General features: G+C 40.2%; 2 protein-coding genes across 5 annotated transcripts; one reads left to right on the forward strand and one right to left on the reverse strand.

Annotated features, from left to right (window-relative positions):
* Nucleotides 1–52: 52 nt before the first annotated feature.
* LOC139821357 (serine/threonine-protein kinase 11-interacting protein) lies at nucleotides 53–9,362 on the reverse strand. 4 transcript variants are annotated; one of them, XM_071792359.1, is made up of 19 exons: nucleotides 9,075–9,361; nucleotides 8,253–8,819; nucleotides 7,770–8,066; nucleotides 6,923–7,116; nucleotides 6,514–6,817; nucleotides 5,976–6,341; nucleotides 5,813–5,891; nucleotides 5,455–5,629; nucleotides 5,255–5,390; nucleotides 5,039–5,191; nucleotides 4,323–4,400; nucleotides 3,610–3,748; nucleotides 3,219–3,346; nucleotides 2,885–3,028; nucleotides 2,496–2,677; nucleotides 2,313–2,410; nucleotides 1,819–2,021; nucleotides 1,311–1,633; nucleotides 53–1,117 (listed from the first exon to the last, which is right to left on the reverse strand). In XM_071792359.1, the coding sequence occupies exons 2-19, from the start codon at nucleotides 8,713–8,715 to the stop codon at nucleotides 920–922; spliced, it is 3,660 nt and encodes a 1,219-aa protein (XP_071648460.1). In that variant the 5' UTR covers nucleotides 8,716–8,819; nucleotides 9,075–9,361; the 3' UTR covers nucleotides 53–919. The 4 variants fall into 4 exon arrangements, with proteins under 4 accessions (XP_071648460.1, XP_071648462.1, XP_071648463.1 ...); XM_071792361.1 differs by having other exon boundaries at nucleotides 1,311–1,615; nucleotides 9,075–9,360; XM_071792363.1 differs by having other exon boundaries at nucleotides 974–1,117; nucleotides 1,307–1,633; nucleotides 9,075–9,362.
* Nucleotides 9,363–11,172: 1,810 nt separating this feature from the next.
* Nucleotides 11,173–17,802, forward strand: Ire1 (serine/threonine-protein kinase/endoribonuclease Ire1). The gene is made up of 13 exons (XM_071792985.1): nucleotides 11,173–11,788; nucleotides 12,061–12,181; nucleotides 12,273–12,315; nucleotides 12,508–12,887; nucleotides 13,040–13,244; nucleotides 13,376–13,623; nucleotides 13,758–14,086; nucleotides 14,235–14,392; nucleotides 14,593–14,879; nucleotides 15,016–15,312; nucleotides 15,409–15,581; nucleotides 15,813–16,004; nucleotides 16,831–17,802. The coding sequence occupies exons 1-13, from the start codon at nucleotides 11,714–11,716 to the stop codon at nucleotides 17,206–17,208; spliced, it is 2,886 nt and encodes a 961-aa protein (XP_071649086.1). The 5' UTR covers nucleotides 11,173–11,713; the 3' UTR covers nucleotides 17,209–17,802.
* The last annotated feature ends 1,806 nt before the right edge of the window (nucleotides 17,803–19,608 follow it).

The raw sequence follows: 19,608 nt of genomic DNA on the forward strand, positions 1-19,608 counted from the left end.
AATCATACGGAGATAAAGAGTTGAAAAGGCATGCCTTATAATCAGTGATCAGCGCGGGCGTAACAATATTTATTTATATGCTTTGTTACAAAAGATAAATTACAATATCCTCGCGATATATAAATATCTACAATAAAATACCTGAGTCTTGCATTTATTGTAAAGCTCCAAATATACATATCACAGTCGGACATTTATAATCAGAACTACGTAATAACTAGATTTCCAGCTTAATGTACACGCGTGAGAAATTTTATACAAAAGCTATTACGTGCTGCACGCACGTAACATCGCGTGAAGAAACTTTGGCTCAAAAGTCAGTACAAAGGTAATTCTGCCAGAAGTATTTACAATTAAGAGTCCTAGTAACACTATTGAGAACTTAACATTTGACACTCTAGCGAGATAGTCTTGCCATTCTTCCCTCGAACGATTCTTTTACCGAAATTTTCTTGAATGCTGTCGAGCTGCATATGTCTTTGCGTCTTTATAGAGACGGTGCAAAATCTACTCGAGTCTCACACAGAGAGCAACGTGTCTACTAAAAAACCACACAACGGTCTCCATATTCGAATGAATTCAATGTTAAACGTTATAAAACATCAGACGTGTGTAAAAGTACAAAAAGAAAACGACACATCTGTTAAAATGGCATTTTGAATCAAACATCTTTATAGAGTAGCCGTGTTTTTCTTTAAATTTAATGTATTATATTTTTACGTATCGTATAGCTGGATAGTCTCTCTTTTGATAAAACCACGCTCTCGCAACACATTACGAGGCCGTACGTGGTGTCCTTTCCTTTGTAGACGCCGCTCTTACACGTAGTCTTTAGAGAATTTTCTAAATACAAGACAAGAAAGAGTTGCGATCGAATTAACCGTAGAAACACTCACTAGAGATTTGTTTTGCGTGTCGTTCAAGCTTTCTCCGCCGTATCCCGTGTTACGCGTGTCGTTATTTGCAGAGGTATCGAGAATAATTCTTCCCACGGTGGCTGAATAGAACTTATTACAGCCTCGACAGCACCAGGAGAGACAAATTCCAAGGTCCAGTTTTCCTCGAGGCCCGCAATCTCGTCCAAGAAATTCAAAGTCAACCAAGTGTCACAATGTTCCTAAAATTATTGCCGTACTATAATAAATGCACGATAAATGCGCAACGCGCGTAAAGCGTGCATCTAAATCGCAAAGCGTGTATCTCGTGTACGGCAACGTCTGTTTATGAACGTGCGTTCTGTTAGGACTGCATGTTGCGCAGCGCGACTCTTTCTAAGCTATAACTAACGGAAATTAGCGGAAAATACCAACTATCCCAATCAAATTGCTCATAGCTTGTTCCTTAGCGACCGAAGGCACTTGATCGCTGCCTGGTATGAGCCATCGAACGTTGTCCTTCAGTATGACCAGTGTCACACCCGTCAGTATCACGCCGGACAGTTTCAGCTTGGTAGTGACGTTTTGACCTTTCAGGATCGCGGACGAAAAGATTGCCAGTAATCGTACGGTGTCCCCAGTCTGATAGTTGGCAGTATTCTTTAGTATATTGTGCATCAATATGCTGTAACGCTCTGGAATAGAGAATTCCACTTCGCAGCTTGCAGGCAACTGCAAATCTGTCGACAGAAACGCATCTTAAGCAGAAAAGTAAAGCAAGTTTACCGTCAGATATATATGTATATATATATATATATATATATATATATATATATATATATATATATATATATCATTGTCGCGGAAGCCACGATTCCGAGACAAAATTCTCACGATTAATAAATCTCATCGACGTGTCTCGGAACACATATTCTTTTTTTACCTGTGATATAAAATAAAAAATTTGACGTTCTCTGGAAATCTTGCAGGAAACAGATCAGGGTGATGGCCAGATGCTCCTCACCGGCTTTACCAGATTGTTGTAACTCGATCAAAACACCTTGCTTAAACGGTAGCGGCACGAAAGATCTTAATCTGTCGGTCGTCCAACTGACTTCCTTGTGTAGCCAACGCTGTGGATCTTCCCTGTTACAACGTTCTCTCTTTTTTTTTCTTTCGCTCTCAGCTTCTTAGCGCGTAAGAACTTAGGGGCTTTTCTCGCGAATACGTAACATCGGGGTAGATGATATTTGTACACACATAAAAACATGTTCTTTAATTCAACTAATCTCAAGAAAAGTACCGGTCGAGCGAACATTTAAGAATGAACCTTAATCACAAAGATACATAGTGTTCGGAATTTAAAGTTTGACGTTTCCTTAAAAAAAAGTCTTTCATGACTTGGGACATTCAAAATGCCGCAAGTCGCGAGCTTACCCTTCTGGCCCATCGATCCTGAGAACGTAAACCTTGGACGTAGACAATACTAAGCATCCGGGAAACGTCTCTTGCATAGAATGCATCAAAATTTCTGCCTATACAGACGTGAGAAAGACGTGACACAAAAAGATGATACATCAATTCTATAATTCTATTTAATTTGGACTCAAATCCGGATACCTTGAGAAGAAGTACGAGTTCTTCGTTTTCATGCTCGAATACATGTAGGATAATGTGCAGTTTAATTCTATGATCTACGCTGCTAAAATCAGTATACGAATATTGCACGGTACTGCCAAAAAAGTTTGACGCCTCTTCACCCTTCAAGGTTTTGCTGCCGACCTTGATGCTCTGTAGCAAGCCTGGGGAAAAAAAAAAAAAAAAAACATACAGAGATACAAATAAAGATATATTATTGAAAAATAAAGATACGTGACGAGATAAATGATGAGGTATGCTTCAAACGGAGAAAAAGTACTTGCTCGTTTTCTTTATTCACAACTAAACGTTTTTAATAGTGTGTGTGTGTGTCAAGCACGAGCATATCGGAGTTGATTTGTTAACTTTACCTCCTAGCATTGACGTCAAGCTTGTCATAGGAGCAAACGCATTTTCTTTATCACCATCGCTACTCTGGGACTTGTTGTTGTCGATGATGGTTGATTTGACCATTTTATTTTCATATGCCGTGCATATGCTGTCTGTTAATGAACCTGTAAACGATTTTAGTTAATTTTAACTTGAGCATATGCTATTAAAATAAAAATAAATAGATTTAATTTTCAACGTGCAGTTGCGTAATCTTGTAAAAAGTAACGTGTAAAAGAGAGATCTTTCAAGTTACAACAACTTGATTACACGTACGTATTTACAAAAGAGGGTAAAAGATGACAAGATACAAACCCGAAGAACTACTTTCTGTCAGGCCTGTCATGACTGGCGTTGTTGCATCTGGTATCGTTATTAAAGAAGGAGCGATCGTGGCACGCTTTTCCTCCATCGATTGTTTTCGATTTGGTGTAACATTTGCCCTGCACCAACGGATATCACGGTTGAAATATCAGCGAAACAATATAACGAGCGGGTGAGATGTATATATATATATATATATATATATATATATGTCCTCTTTTCGTACAAAACTCTATTATATAAAATATTCTAGTTTTATCCAACGGGTTTTTTAATGCGCTCGTGTAGCAGCTGACCCGTATACAAGATATCAAGTATCGTATATACACTAAAACTATCACTGTAAACGATCAACAACTGTACAAGCAACCAGCGGACTAACTTTAGTGTTTCATCTAAAACTTCGATGCTGCTCTGGCTTGGATTACTGAGTATCTCTATGTCACTCTCATATTTCTTCGTCGGGACATTTGTAGAAGACGGTGTTGACTCCCTCGACTCTTCTAAACTCGTCGCTGAACCTGACGATGATGAGTATCACGTTAGATAAAAAGATGATTAATATTTTATCGTTATATTTTCTGAAAATTGAGAAAGAGAAGAAGAATAAACCAAAGAAATCTTGTTAGATGTAATATGTGAATTTCTACTAAATAAATACATTACGTCGCGCTTACAGAAATAAAAACTGGAGAACGTATAGGCGCTTACAGCATTAAAAAAAAAAAAGGAGTGAGAGAGTTATCGCTAAAGTATCACCAAGATATAAATGTCTTAATTTTTTTATGTGTAACGAGAGATTCAAACCTATCAGCCGCCAAAGTTTTTCTCTCTTAAGGCTAAAATTCTGTTTTAATTTTTTTTATTTTAAATTAAAAGACACGAAAGACACGTATTAACTTTCAGCGGCTGACAGGATTGACGGGGAACATGGAGAGAAAGTGAACACAAGGAAGAAGAGGAGAAAAGAGGCAGAAGGCAGAAGGAGCAAAAATAGGGGAAAAGAGGGAGGAGGGGGAGGGTGGGAGAGGGAGAGAGAGAGAGAGAGAGAGAGAGGGGAATGCTGTAACGTAAATTATTGTGGCTGAAGCTTACAGCAGACTTGAGCTTGGGTGTGAGAGTCGGAGTGCACCAGAGAAGTGGTGACGGATTTAGCTCCACCCTCCATTCCACCTGCACCGGTATTAGTATGTTACAGCATGTTACAGTTCCCAAAATGTGATAAAACGTATGTACAAACGCGCGCACACGCGTTGATCAGTACGCATATAATATACATATTAATATCAACACATCACGTATCATTTGAATACATTCGCTATTATTTAATTATTTAATAGATCACGCGGCTAACTAAGAAGGATTTAATTCACTTTTTTTAGCTAGAGTTAAGTACGTATCAGGCCAACTTGAACACACGTACGTGTTTTGCACAAACTGTACATAGTGATCGATTCACAATTTAAAGACAAGAACAATAAAAAAATTTAAGCGTACATTTGGCAGCTTTACTTTCCGGATGATTTAAAAGTTGTAACATTTTTCACTTGTTCATCTTCTATTTAATGATTTAAATCTTGCTCGTTCTGACTTTCCAATGTGATTGTTTCGTAGAAATTGAAAATTAATAAATTACGTAAACTCAACTCACCGGTAACATCTTGATGCAACGTTGCACGTCTTTTTGCAACGCTGCATCGAGAATTTGTATACAGATTGTGCATATTCTTATAAATTCGCTTTCGTCTATAGAATCTTGACATGCTGACGGGACGTGACGGTATCATACTTAGAGAGAGAGAGAGACTTACCGATACTGGAGAATGACTCGGAATGTGCCAAGTTGAGCCTCGTTGGATTCTCCATTAGCTGATTCTTTACAACTAGAGTATCTACGTTAGATGGAGTCTCTATTTCAATGACCAAGCTGCTGTCGCAGGTAGGGCATTTGAATTGTTTTGCACCTAAAAAACTCTACATTTGCACACGTGTCTCCAACTAGTACGCCATCTCATTGTAAAACAAACCTGTTGACGATTTAACAGAGAACTTGACGTATAATTCCGGGTCCTGCGAGAATTGTGTCGAGCATTTCATGCACTTGAAAACCTTGAGTAATATCGGCCGTATCTCGATTTGCTCGCCAATTGTTGTCACAATTTTCTAAAAAAAGAATCATGTTGTAAACTACAAAATCTTATTTCAGTGTTTCTCTTGTATTCGGTACCTTTGCATCTTCTGGTTGCGCAAAGTATCGTCGGTTCTCCCTATCTTTCCTAGTAGTGTCAAATATAATGTCAACCGTAGGTGGTTCGCTCCTGCCCAAGACGCAAGACAATACGGACGTCGTCGACCAACAAACCTTAATTTTTCCCGTAAGCGCATCTCTTTCTTTAATATCTCTGCAAATGTTGCGATAAAAAAATTTTATTCTTAATATAATAATAAAATCATGTCCAAGACACTATTTTGAAAAAGCTGTAATCTTTGTTGTTTTCTCTTATTTTCAAGTACGTTGAAACGTTTGAATCTAAAAAATTGCACGTGTGCTATAATCGTACGTGTGTGGCGAAACAGTCACTTACTCGCGAGTTATCACCAGGAATACATTCTCCAGCTCACTCTCGTTCTTCCTTTTCTGCACGATATACAAATCTCCAGCTTCTAAAAATAAAAAAAAAATTCAGACTTGACGCGAGCGCGACACATCGTTAATATATTATTTAATATATTTCACCAAAGGTTTACCTTCATTAGGATCATATTCGGTTATAGTAGCAGCGTGTGTCTTGGGAAGCGTGTCCAACATATCACTCTGAGGAATCTCTTTATCGTCTTCCGCGTATTCCGTGATTTCTCGCGACTCGGATTCATCGGAAGATTCTCCATTATCCATCGCGTGAATCAGAGTATCGTGAAGAGACGATGCTGTATTAATATCAGCCAAAGTCTGTATCTTGGATATTTGTGATTCTGGTACGTGTGAGGCAGACGGAAGACCCATAATATCCTGGACAAAAGTTCCCGCGTGACTGCTCAGCCAATTAATCTCGCCAAATTTTTCTCGTAGATCCAAGATACGCTTTTTCGTCTCCAAATAATCCTTTGATGACTCTTGGACGAAAAAAATTAATAAACAAGTCAATATAACATCGCAAGAAATATATGTATATTATGCTAGTGCTATATCACCAGTTCGTACATAGTGTACGACGACTGTCGTCAACGTTGTTAAACATAATATTTCACTGTTATATATCTCTCATCTATTAAAAAAAATCCTTACCCAAATGAGAAGATGCCACCACGTCAGGCAGTTTCTTAAATTCTCCTCTCTCCTGATCGATCTCATCAATGCGGGCTTCTTTAACGTTTGACCTCCTTTTCGTCCTCGTTACACTCTTTTCTAGATTTTCAGGTAACGATATCGTTCGACGATCTAATCCGTCTTGGTCGACGTCACGTGTATCAACGTGCGTAGATATCGAGCTGGTCAGAGATGTGGCGTGATTCGTGGATATCGCAAAGATCCGATTGTCCGCTACTAGCGTTTTCTCCGACGTCGAAAGTGGCAGATGATCTAAAACAAACTGTGAGAATTTAGTCAACGCTGTGTCTCATCGTAGTGTATCAGCGTCAGAGTGTTTCACACTCGATACGTTTCGATATACAATACTTGATACGCGGGGCGATACCTTGCTGTCCGATAAACTTGGATGCAAATATTTTATAGTCAGTATCCGATGTTTTAGATGATACGATAAAGGATTTCCCTCCAAGGATAACCACAACAGGGTAGACATTTTTCGCACGGGCCAGAGGACCGAATGCTCCGTTAAACAGTTAAACGACAAGTCTAACTCTGTCAGACATTCTAAGCCTTGAAGACCTGTTGTACAACGTGGTAATAACAAGACGTTGTTAACGTATTATTAATCATACATTTAGGTACATATGTGTAGGTACACATGCACAAAACACGTGCGTGCGTTATCTATGTAGCGTGTATTCGCAAACGCGCATGTGCCTCACACGTATTTTATTTTACTATAAACTTGAATTTTGAACTAAAAGTTGATTGTATTTATGTGAAGCTTCTTTATCTCTTTTTTTCAAAACTTGAATATTTTACACACATTTTCGCACACACGCTGATTTACCGATAAACTTGCAAGTTACATTTATATTTAACACTGCGCAGACACCGTGGACCTTTTAAGGCACAGTCAATTTTTCAGTATTTTACAGTTTTCTCCTGACGTTTCAACACTTGAAGAAGAAGAAGAAGAAGAAAAAAAGCAACAGTTCCAGCCCAAATAAGTATAGAAATCACTTTTTGAAACCTGAAAGATGATACATGACGTTTTATAGATTTTTTGTAACACAAATATTTTCAAAGACCCTTTGAACTTAAAAGGTGTCCGCGGGTAAGTGCTCCAAAAACACGGTGCCCGCGCAGTGTTACGAAACAAATAATTTTCAACTACATATTTGGAACGAAAATGCCTAAAAGAGAAAAAGCTTCGTACAATAATAACCAACCGTTTAAATTGTCAATATAATTGTTTTTCAACACCAACACTTGTAACGAATGCAACACTGCCTTATTGAACGTAGGTACTTGTTCTAATTTGTTGTAGCCCAGATTCACATATCTCAGATTTGACAAGCAAGATATTTCCTTAGCATTAGTTATCATATTATGACTCAAATCCAATATCTGAAGCCAAGGTGTCAATTCTAATGATTCATCCAGGCATTTGAGAGCGTTGTGAGGCAATACCAAGTGTTTCAAGGATGCCCATACGAAACCGACTCCAACATCGCCTCCACACGCAGCTGTAAATAAAAACAATACTTGAGATAGTACTTGATAACAATCTAATATACAACATACGTATGTATGTACAGAAAAGTGTATACGTTATACGTCACCATTATGCAGTGACCCCCCTCTCTCCCCCACAGATAAATTATATATCGGACCGCTGCCGAATGTCGCTTTGTACATTTAAACCTAGTTACCTAGTAATTGATAAATTGTAGATACACCTTTTCTACCGGCGCACACGATACTTTCCAGCTGACCTCTGACGCTCTGTAATCCCTTCACGACGTCGACGTCGACCTGTTTTAGCTCCAAATACTTTAAATGTCTAAACTTGGAGATGTCGATAGTAACTTTGACGTCGGAAGAACAATGCGTCACTTTCAGACCTATAGTCTTCTGTACAAAATCATGTAGGAACTTGACATCACGGAATATATCTACTTTGGAGCTGTTACACACGTGAAATGAAGAGTCCAAATCTTCAGATTCCGATACAATTAGCAGGAACGCCTCATTGAGACTATGCAACAGTTTCGTCGACAGGGAGAGCTTGCTAGAGGCACTCAAGATCTTGTCGCCATTCTGGCGCAGAAGTCTCACTAGCTCCGTTATTTCCGGCGTATTAATTATGTCCTGCGAGTGGTTCATCATTGACATATTTATTTACTTACTATATTATTGAACAAAAGCTTTCTAATCCGTGTTGTCTAACAGACCGACTCGCACTGTTCCAGTAGACAGGTTTCACGCTTCATGTTTAACTAAAAATGGTGATATCGCGTCGTTAGAGCGTTACAAAACATTTATCGGTTTCGAAATCTAATGTATATAAAGCCTTCAACATTCAACAAAAAAAAAAAAGCTAGCAAGAACATAAAGGCGTAACATGAAGGTAAAAACAGAGGTAATAATAACGCTTAATTCAACTCGTTTATTTCAGATTTGGACAAAAAATACAAAAATCATTCGATTCCTCTTTCTACGAAAAAGACAAAAAGTTTGAAGAGATAACTAACCTTGCGAGAAAAACGTCACTTTTAAAATAACTTTAGATTACTCTTTTCACAATTCCGAGTTTAACCTTCCAAACTTTGTTTTTCATACAGAGAGCTATCGAATAACCTACAAAATTTGAGATGAACGGCTTAAATATTTACTAAAAGGTTTCTAAAAAATTACAATCGTTGACGTAACGCAACCCGTGACAGTACTGACACGCAAGATATTTATTTATATCACGGTTTTGTAATTATTAACCAATTAAAACACCTTTGCAAAATGCCAGGCAACAGGCAATGGCCGCGTTCAGCAGTATGGGCGCATCCGCAGCAAACCAAGAGTAGCAGTCGAACGTGCGTGGGTCTTTAGGCTGAGTTTCCACTGAGCGCGTCACGCGTCGCGTCATCCAATCAAAACATCCCATTTCGATTCCGTCACAAGAATGTAATGAAATGGGATGTTTGGATTGGTTAACTTGTGACGACGCGACGCGTGACGCGCTCAGTGGAAACTCAGCCTTATGGCTCCTGCACACAGGACGCGGCAGCGCGGCATTCCGGCAACGCGGCACCGCGGTAACCAATTACCGTCTTGCCTTTCCGTTCTACTTTTGAAAGTAGTACGGAAAGGCAGATGGTTATTGGTTACCGCGGTGCCGCGTTGCCGCAATGCCGCGCTGCCGCGTCCTGTGTGCAGGAGCCATTACTTTCAGAACCAACCAATCAACGAAAAGTGTTGATAAGACAAACTCAACAGTTGTGTCTGTTGAACGCGGCCAATAGGAACAAGGAATAAAGGAGGGCACACACACTTTTCGTAGAACGTAACAATAACGCCAGGGTCTACACGGCGAGTCGTAAAGTCGTAAGTCGTAAGAATTCTTACGACTTACGACTTTACGACTCGCCGTGTAGACCTAATAGCATAAGAGCCACCGCACAAGACTCTTGTCACGTAGCGTAACATAACGTGAGCCAACGCACAAGAAACGTATTGGTTACGGCCGTTACGGCGTTATACGTTTCTTGTGCGTTGATCTACGTTACGTTAAGGCCATTGCACGTAACAAAGTTTTAGTCGTAATCGTAAGGCTGTAAGAAAATAAACCAATCAAGGGCGATTATTCTTCTCGCGCTTGAAGAATAATCGAGTGTGATTGGTCTATTTTCTTACGGCCTTATGATTAAAACTAAATCTTTGTTACGTGCGATGGCCTTTACCATGCGAGAGCTTATGTGGAGGCTCTAATCGATACGTTTCTTGTGCGTTGGCTCACGTTATGCTAGGTCTACAATGCGAATCGTAAAGTCGCGAGTCGTAAGAATTGACCAATCATAATCGAATTTGAGAAGAATAATCGACTGTGATTGGTCAATTCTTACGACTCACGACTTTACGACTCGCATTGTAGACCTAGCATTACGTTACGCTACAAGATCATACGAGAGTCTTGTGCGGTGGCTCTAACGCATTAATACTTAAGCATAAAGCGGGGAGCACATACTTTTGCATAACGCATAATACGTAAGCATAAGAAAACTGCGTGGTCTATTTCCTTATGCACATGTGTATGGACCAATCAATACGCATTATGCGTTGTGCAGAAGTGTGTGCTCCCCGCTTAAGAGAATTGATTGGTCCATATGCATGTGCATAAGGGAATAGACCAATCAGTTTTCTTATGCTTAAGTATTATGCGTTGTGCAGAAGTGTGTGCCCCGCTTTACGGCCTTCACACATAAAATCGTGTAAGGACGTAAAACGTAAGCGTAAGAAAATCGACCACGCCCAATCAAATATTGTGCTGTCCGTAACCCCAGTAAAAAGGGGAAATACTTGATTGGGATTGATCGATTTTCTTACGCTTACGTTTTGCGTCCTTACGGCATTTTATGTGTGAAGGCCTTTAGATCTCTAGAAAAATAATCCAATCTTAGCTCAGGAAAGCTTTCAATAGTTGCAAAGAAGTGGGACTCAATTTTGACCACGTTATTACGTGGCTGATTTAAAATAAAAATATCTGATTGGCTGGTCCAATGGAACAGCTCCCAGGCATCGGGAACTCGGGAACTGTGAGCTGTGCACTTCGTGGTCATATATATGAGACACGTGTCTATATGATAAATTCCATGACGTGTGCGTGTCATTATTATATACATACGCCTCTGTGGAAAACAGTCTTTTTGTCAAATCTTTTGGAGGCTGAGGAGACTCGTGTGATGCAAAGAACGAATCATGTTTGTTATGACGATTATATCGCTTCGGCCACATACGTATAATCGTTATCACGATGTAAAACCTGCGCAAACAAACCGTTTCTACACGCACGTCTGATTACGTCTTTTTACAAGACCATGTCCGCGGAACCTTGTGCTCCGGTTTTTAACCAAATAAGAATGAAGAGGACGCCAATATATATATTTGCAGATATTTAAGAATATGATCTTCGTTGCATCTCGGGAAAGGTTTGCGTGGCACGTATATGTTAACGACAACGATCTGCAAGACGTACGAGCCATCTTGCTCCAAAGCAACGTAAACTAATGCGTCCCAAGTGTCGTTGGATCGAGCCCAACTTATGCCGGGAGAAATTCTTCCGTATTCGTATATCGGTGTGGTCGATGCTATATAGAGATTCTTCACGATACGAAGGTGGATGACGGTTCGGTCAATGACGCCTGTGATTATTTTAATGATACTCGCATTCGTCGCGGGACAACAAGCGGTAGATGTAAGTGATGCAACTTGATTCGTTGAAGATTTTTTTTAAGAAAAGGTTCTTTCTCGTACGACGGACGGAAATAAAAAACAAAAAGGCCAAATATAATATTTCTTTTACAATTTAACCTTTTATATCCAAAAACATCATGCACGTTGTGTTTTTTAAAGCGTGATGAGAGAGAGAGAGAGAGAGAGAGAGAGAGAGAGTTGTTATGTAGGACGCACTCATTCTTGCGATTAAAACTTCGACTTGCCTTCAATCATATTTGTTTCATTATTTAGAATTTTAACACCGAACTGGTAGCGGAACAAGATGACGCTCTCCTCTTGGTCTCTACGCTTGGAGGATTGCTCGTGGGCGTTGATCAATGGTCTGGAAAAATACGATGGCAACAAGACGATGGTAACACGTAGCTGGATTATATCAATAACGTTGTTATTTCATGTTATATATCTGTGTACATATTATGTCATATTGTATGTATGTTTTTTAGAACCTGTAGTCAAAGTGCCCATCAATCTGTCAGGAACTAAAATGTACGTTATTTATTTGTCATATCGATCTACTATGTCATATACATATGGATATATTTACAATATATGATCATCAGTAGATAATAAATGTGTAAAATTATGATTATTCACAATGTGTTTTGTGGTATTTTTCAATAATACGAAGGGGTTAAGCAAAACATTCTGCCATTTTATTAAAATGCTTTCGATTTCCAGGCCTATGTTTCTACCAGATCCCAGAGACGGTTCGCTCTATCTCTTTGGCAGAGAAACGGAGGCATTGAAAAAGCTACCATTTACCATTCCTCAGTTAGTCGCCAGGAGCCCATGTAGAAGCAGCGACGGTATATTGTACACTGGCAGAAAAATTGACACTTGGTTCAGTATTGACCCGATGACCGGTGAAAGGGAACAGCTTTTAAGTTTTCATAAAGTGAAGGATACGTGCCCTTTAGAAATGCAGAATACTATCTTTGTCGGTCGTACGGAATATAATATTATCATGGTAGACAGCAAGCATAAGGACAGAAAGTGGAATGTAACATTCTATGATTATTCCGCTATGCAAATGAACGCTGACGTGATGGAAGATTACGGTATGTTGATTATTCTCATACCATGCGTGTGGACACATTTTGGAGGCTGCTTACGCATTATTTATGATATATTAACGTTATACAATATATATTGTACATTTATTATATTACATCTCGTATAGCGTAAGAGGAATGATTCGATGTGATTCCAGATTTGGTACATTTCACCACAAGTTCAACAGGTCGCGTAGTGACTCTGGACAGATTAGGTAGGATTCTTTGGAAATTGGATTTGAAAAGCCCAGTGATAGCCATGTATACCGTAACCAAAAATGGGCTGCTGATGGTTCCTTTCACAAGTATTGCCGATCCGTTGTTGGAGAAATTTGCGACAAAGCCGACTGACGTTCAATGGTTGTAAGTTAGAGATCAAACGTTTAAGAAGAGAAAGATTTTTCGTCACGAAAGAGAATTTTACACAAAGATGTAGACGTTGGCAACGTTCAAGTAATGTATAATAGTTTTAACGATTAATTATTTTTCTTCAGTCCAACTTTGTACGTTGGACAGCATCAGTATGGTCTCTATGCGTTACCGTCACTCGTTGATTTGGACACGGCAACTATATCGAGCGATATAGGACAATTGTTGCTGGAAGGGCCATTGGTCACGTCGCATCCTCGTACGGACGATAATAATGTACCATTGCCAGGGGATCACGTTTTTATTTCCAATATTGACGTAACCAACGACGGTTATCAAAGCATCAAGCGTACTGAAAATGCCATTATGTTAGGTACGGTGCACAAATTATAGTTATATATATATATATATCGTTTGTACGTACGTACGTACGTACATTGTATACATTATACATGTACATTAGTGTTGCATATTTTATACCCTTTGTAACTTTTGTACGTATGTTAGGCCATTACAAGGTACCCGCGGAATACAAACCGCAAAATCAGCTCCTTCAAATAACTGGACGATCTGACCCGATAATCTTGGAGACTTCGACGTTGAATGTCACTGGGACCAAGTTATCTGTCGCCGTGCAGACGAATATGTCAAACGATGACACGCGGAGTTGGCAGAGACGTATATTAAACACTTACAGCACGAGCAAAATGTGGCTCACGCGACAGGAAAACATAGATATGAAACTGATTGTGATTCCAGTTACCGTGACAATTTGCACGATTGTAATTTGCTATCTGTATAAGCAACGTAAGAACCAACTCCAACACGTGTCGCAGGTGAGACATTTTTTTTTAATATTGACTTGTACCATTATGGCTTTTACCCCTCCAATCATATAGGGTTGGAAAAGAATAATCGATAGGATGCAGTTATTATATTCGAGTTAAATTCACGTGACAAAGTTAACGTGATTGTGTGGTTAAGGGTTCACGCGAGAGCAGTCGTACGACGTATTCTGGTAAATCGGGAACTTCGGTTGTTATGCCAGAAGAGATCGGGGACGGCTTGGTTAAAGTGGGAAAAATTACGTTCGACACAGGAGAGGTTCTTGGCAAAGGATGCGAAGGAACGTTTGTGTACAAGTATGTGATACATTTTTAATAAATAATGCTTACAGAGCTGTTGCTGTTGTATAGGTTCATGCATATGTGTGTGTGTGTGTGTGTCAGTCGCGAAGACGACACATATACTCATCTAAAGATATCAGATACCTTTAAATTTTAGTTTTATTTATCCGAAAAGAATGTCCGTTTTTATCCGTTGGTGCTTTCTTCTTGTTCAGAGGTGAATTTGACGGTCGTGCTGTAGCTGTGAAGCGGTTGTTGCCGGACTGCTTTACGTTCGCGGATCGGGAGGTAGCCCTCTTGAGAGAATCAGACGCACACGTGAACGTAGTCAGATACTTTTGTACCGAACAGGATCGTATGTTCAGATACATCGCCTTGGAGTTAGCGGAAGCCACTTTGCAGGATTACGTGGCGGGCAAATACGATCGGGGAAAGATATCGGTGAAAAATATGTTGCGTCAGGCCACATCTGGATTAGCGCATCTTCATTTCCTGAATATCGGTGAGGCAAAGTAACTTGGCGTACGTGCCTGCACGCTAACGTTTACTTTTATATAATAATGGATTTCTCACGGCGTCTTCCCGGGAAAGAGTTACGTTCGCGAAACTTGATCTTCAAATCTTTGCGTATGTCACAGTTCATAGGGACATAAAGCCTCACAATGTCTTGCTCTCTGTTCCTGGACCTCGCGGGGAGGTACGCGCCATGATATCGGATTTTGGATTGTGTAAAAAACTTCAACTCGGCCGCGTATCATTTTCACGAAGATCCGGTATCACTGGAACTGATGGCTGGATCGCGCCAGAGATGTTGAATGGAGAAAGAACGACGTGCGCCGTCGACATTTTCTCGCTTGGTTGCGTTTTTTATTATGTTCTTTCCGGTGGCAAGCATCCTTTCGGTGATCCGCTACGAAGACAAGCTAATATTCTCTGTAAGTAAGCAGTGTGAGTTGAAGTAAAATTTCCAACCGTTGAATAAAAAGTTTATACAATCGTCAATCGGTCCGTTATATATTTATGTGGCGTAGGTGGCGAGAGCACGCTGACAGCGTTGGAAAAAATGTCGTCGAGTGACAGAGAATTAGCGTTGTTGCTTATCAAGGCGATGATATGCGGTAATCCTGCCGGGAGGCCGCCAGCTTTGGCAGTTTGTACGTACCCAATCTTTTGGACGTCAGCAGAGATTCTGGGTTTCTTTCAGGTATATAGAATAAAATTTAGTATTTTTTTAAAATCCATCTCTTACTCGCACTTTCCGGGAAGAAAAGAAAAAGGAACGGCAGTTTAATATACATTTTCAAGTTGTAACTTGTGTAACGTTATAAGGTTTTGCGACACGCACTTTGGATTGGATTATGACATATCAGAGACATATCAGGGGCGAGAAATCATATAAATCTTGACTTTGTTTTGTCACTGTTGTGTACGTTAGGATATCAGTGATCGGGTGGAAAGGGATCAGTCCAACAGTCCGGCTTTAATAGCATTGGAAACTCACGGCAAGCGCGTAACAGGGGACGATTGGAGATTGTATATAGATCTCGAAGTTGCAGCAGATTTGCGCAAGTATAGAAGTTACCGAGGCGAGAGCGTAAGAGACCTACTCAGGGCTTTACGGAACAAGGTAATTGTGTGTGTGTGTGTGTGAAGCGCAGGTATAGATGGACAAGCAAGGCATAAATGTTGTACGTTTTATCGCACATCACGTATAATTAATATTTTCCGTTTTTTCTCCCTTTTCAACTCTAACGTCGTTGAAACTGATACATTATATATATATGTAGGATGACTGAATCAAAATGTTGGTAAAAAAAATTTCATTATTACGAACGCGCCAATGCAAAGCTACCAAAGGCAAATAAAAAATATTCTAAAAAATTCCCGTTTTTAGCGTTACCCATAATTACGAAATGAGAATAGTGAGTGCAGGATAGTGATTCCGTTTTCTTTTTTATATAAATGTTTTCCGGGCCTTTGCGAATATTTCTACGATATTTTTGTAATCGAGGTTATCGAGGCTAGATCATTCTCGATTAATAGGATTGTTAAATCGGATACGTGCGTTTGTGATTATCATTGTATACTTTTGAAATAATTTTTGATTAATTTTAATTTTGAAAAAGTTGCTTCACACCAGCTGCTACACAGATATTATATCGGAATAATTAATAATATTCACGAACGCTTCCGGTTAAATTGTCAACAATTTCCAAAAAGCTATTTTAAATTAATTTATTTAAAAAATATCACGTGGGGAATCGCAAAGTGTGTTTCGTCGTATATCTGAAAACATTTTATATAGATTTATCCCGTGGATTTATCTCATCGAACGGTTCACGAGCATTTCATATCGGACGTGTTTTTTTTTGTTATTAAGGTTTGCATCGATTTAAAACAACATTGCTTATCGCGATTTATGATTAACGTTGGTCGTATCGATGTGCTTTTAGAAACATCACTACAGAGAATTGAGTCCGAAGGCACAGGAGAGTCTTGGCGAGATTCCCAACGAATTCACGGAATATTGGACGTCGAGATTTCCATGCTTATTGTGCCACGTGTGGTGCGCGATGCAAAACTTTCGACACGAATCGAGTCTAAAACAGTACTATCATACAACGTATACTTTTGCGAATGGTTATGAGGGGCAACGAGCACGCACACGGGTGGATCAAGTTAATAATGCGTTATCGACGTCGACCAGGATGGGAAAAACGGATAGCGTCGATTGGAGCCCCAATCGAACAAGATACCGTGGCCAGAGAAGAAAACAAGAAAAGAAAAAACAGGAGGAGACATCAACGTGGTTATTACATCCGCCAAATTGAACTGTCTCGGACGTACTACAAACTAAGTAAAGAAATGATGAAAAGTGTGGCTGTAGGCGTGTATCAACGTGTAAAAATGATATTTCCGTTTAGTTGGAGTCATGATTCTATAAAACCAACACGATAAATATTACAGTTTCGTTTTTAATTAAAGCAAACTGAAATCATTTAAATTACAGGCCTTTTTATACATTTATGCAACACGTGCATGGAAAGTGCCCCATTACGCACGCTACGCGTGCGTGTTAGACCACTTTCCAGGCACTTGTAACATAAAATAGGGAGTGTAAGTCGTGTGTAAAGATGAAAATTCTCGGGTGCGGAGTTTACGCCTTCGGCTCATGCGTAAACTCCGCACCCGGGAATTTTCATCTTACCTCACTTGTTACACAAATAACTATAGCGTACTCGAGCGTACAGTTTATACACGTATATATTTTTGGTAAATTTAAGATTTGCAGTAATGAGCCAGATACGAGTTTCACAGATAACGTTTAAATTGTATCGCGATTACAGTGCAAGTATACGCAGGGAAGAATTGTAATTTTTATTTTGTGTAAACACTATTGTAAATATATCATTATAGTACATCGATATTGTTGTATCAATAATGTGAAAATGTCCAACGGGTTAAATTTTAAGCGCCACGTATATCGTGGCGCCGATTGGTTATTCTGCAGGCTCGCGAGGGTTGTATTTAATTTAAATTTTAAGCGCCGCGTATCGCTACGCCCATTGGTTGTGCTGCAGGTTCCTAGGGAGTTAGATCTAATTTAAACTTTAAGCGCCGCGTATCGCTGCGCCGATTGGTTGTTCTGCAGGCCCCTAGGGAGTTAGATCTAATTTAAACTTTAAGCGCAGCGTATCGCTACGCCGATTGGTTGTCCTGCAGGCCCCTAGGGAGTTAGATCTAATTTAAACTTTGAGCGCCGCGTATCGCTGCGCTGATTGATTGTTCTGCAGGCTCGTGGGAGTTATATTTAATTTAAACTTTAAGCGCCGCGTATCGCTGCGCCGGTGACCCCCCATTTTATCTCAGCCCAAAACATATCAGCAAAAATATCTTGTCTATAATATCTCTAGATCTAATTTAAACTTTAAGCGCAGCGTATCGCTACGCCGATTGGTTGTTCTACAGGCCCCTAGGGAGTCAGATCTAATTTCAACTTTAAACGCAGCGTATCGCTGCGCCGATTGGTTGTTCTGCAGGCCCCTAGGGAGTTAAATCTAATTTAAACTTTAAGCACCGCGTATCGCTACGCCGATTGGTTGTTCTGCAGGCCCCTAGGGAGTTAGATCTAATTTAAACTTTAAGCGCAGCGTATCGCTGCGCCGATTGGTTGTTCCAGCAGGCCCTTGTGAGCTGGGCTTAATTGCAATTTTAAGCAGCGCCGATTGGTTGTTCCGGCAGGCCCTTGTGAGCTGGGCTTAATTTCAATTTTAAGCAGCGCCGATTGGTTGTTCCGGCAGGCCCTTGTGAGCTGGACTTAATTTCCATTTTAAGCAGCGCCGATTGGTTGTTCCGGCAGGCCTCTGTGAGCTGGACTTAATTTCAATTTAAAGGAGCGCCGCTTATCTCGTCGCCGATTGGTTGTTCATGCAGGCCCTTGTGAGCTGGACTTAATTTTAATTTTAAGCATCGCCGATTGGTTGTTCCTGCAGGCCCTTGTGAGCTGGGCTTAATTTCAATTTTAAGCAGCGCCGATTGGTTGTTCTTGCAGGCCCCTGTGAGCTGGGCTTAATTTCAATTTTAAGCAGCGCCGATTGGTTGTTCCTGCAGGCCTCTGTGAGCTGGACTTAATTTCAATCATAAGCATCGCCGATTGGTTGTTCCTGCAGGCTTTTGTGAGCTGGACTTAATTTCAATCATAAGCAGCGCCGATTGGTTGTTCCTGCATGCCCCTGTGAGCTGGACTTAATTTCCATTTTAAGCAGCGCCGATTGGTTGTTCCTGCAGGCCCTTGTGAGTTGGACTTAATTTCAATTTTAACCAGCGCCGCTTATCTCGGCCCCGATTGGTTGTTCCTGCAGGTCATTGTGAGTTGGACTTAATTTCAATTTTAACCAGCGCCGCTTATCTCGGCCTCGATTGGTTGTTCCTGCAGGTCATTGTGAGTTGGACTTAATTTCAATTTTAACCAGCGCCGTTTATCTCGGCCCCGATTGGTTGTTCCTCCAGACCATTGTGAGTTGGACTTAATTTCAATTTTAACCAGCGCCGCTTATCTCGGCCCCGATTGGTTGTTTCTCCAGGCCATTGTGAGTTGGACTTAATTTCAATTTTAACCAGCGCCGCTTATCTCGGCCCCGATTGGTTGTTCCTGCAGGTCATTGTGAGTTGGACTTAATTTCAAATTTAACCAGCGCCGCTTATCTCGGCCTCGATTGGTTGTTCCTGCA

Source organism: Temnothorax longispinosus, chromosome 11 (genome assembly GCF_030848805.1).
Source record: "Temnothorax longispinosus isolate EJ_2023e chromosome 11, Tlon_JGU_v1, whole genome shotgun sequence".
Taxonomy (NCBI): domain Eukaryota; kingdom Metazoa; phylum Arthropoda; class Insecta; order Hymenoptera; family Formicidae; genus Temnothorax; species Temnothorax longispinosus.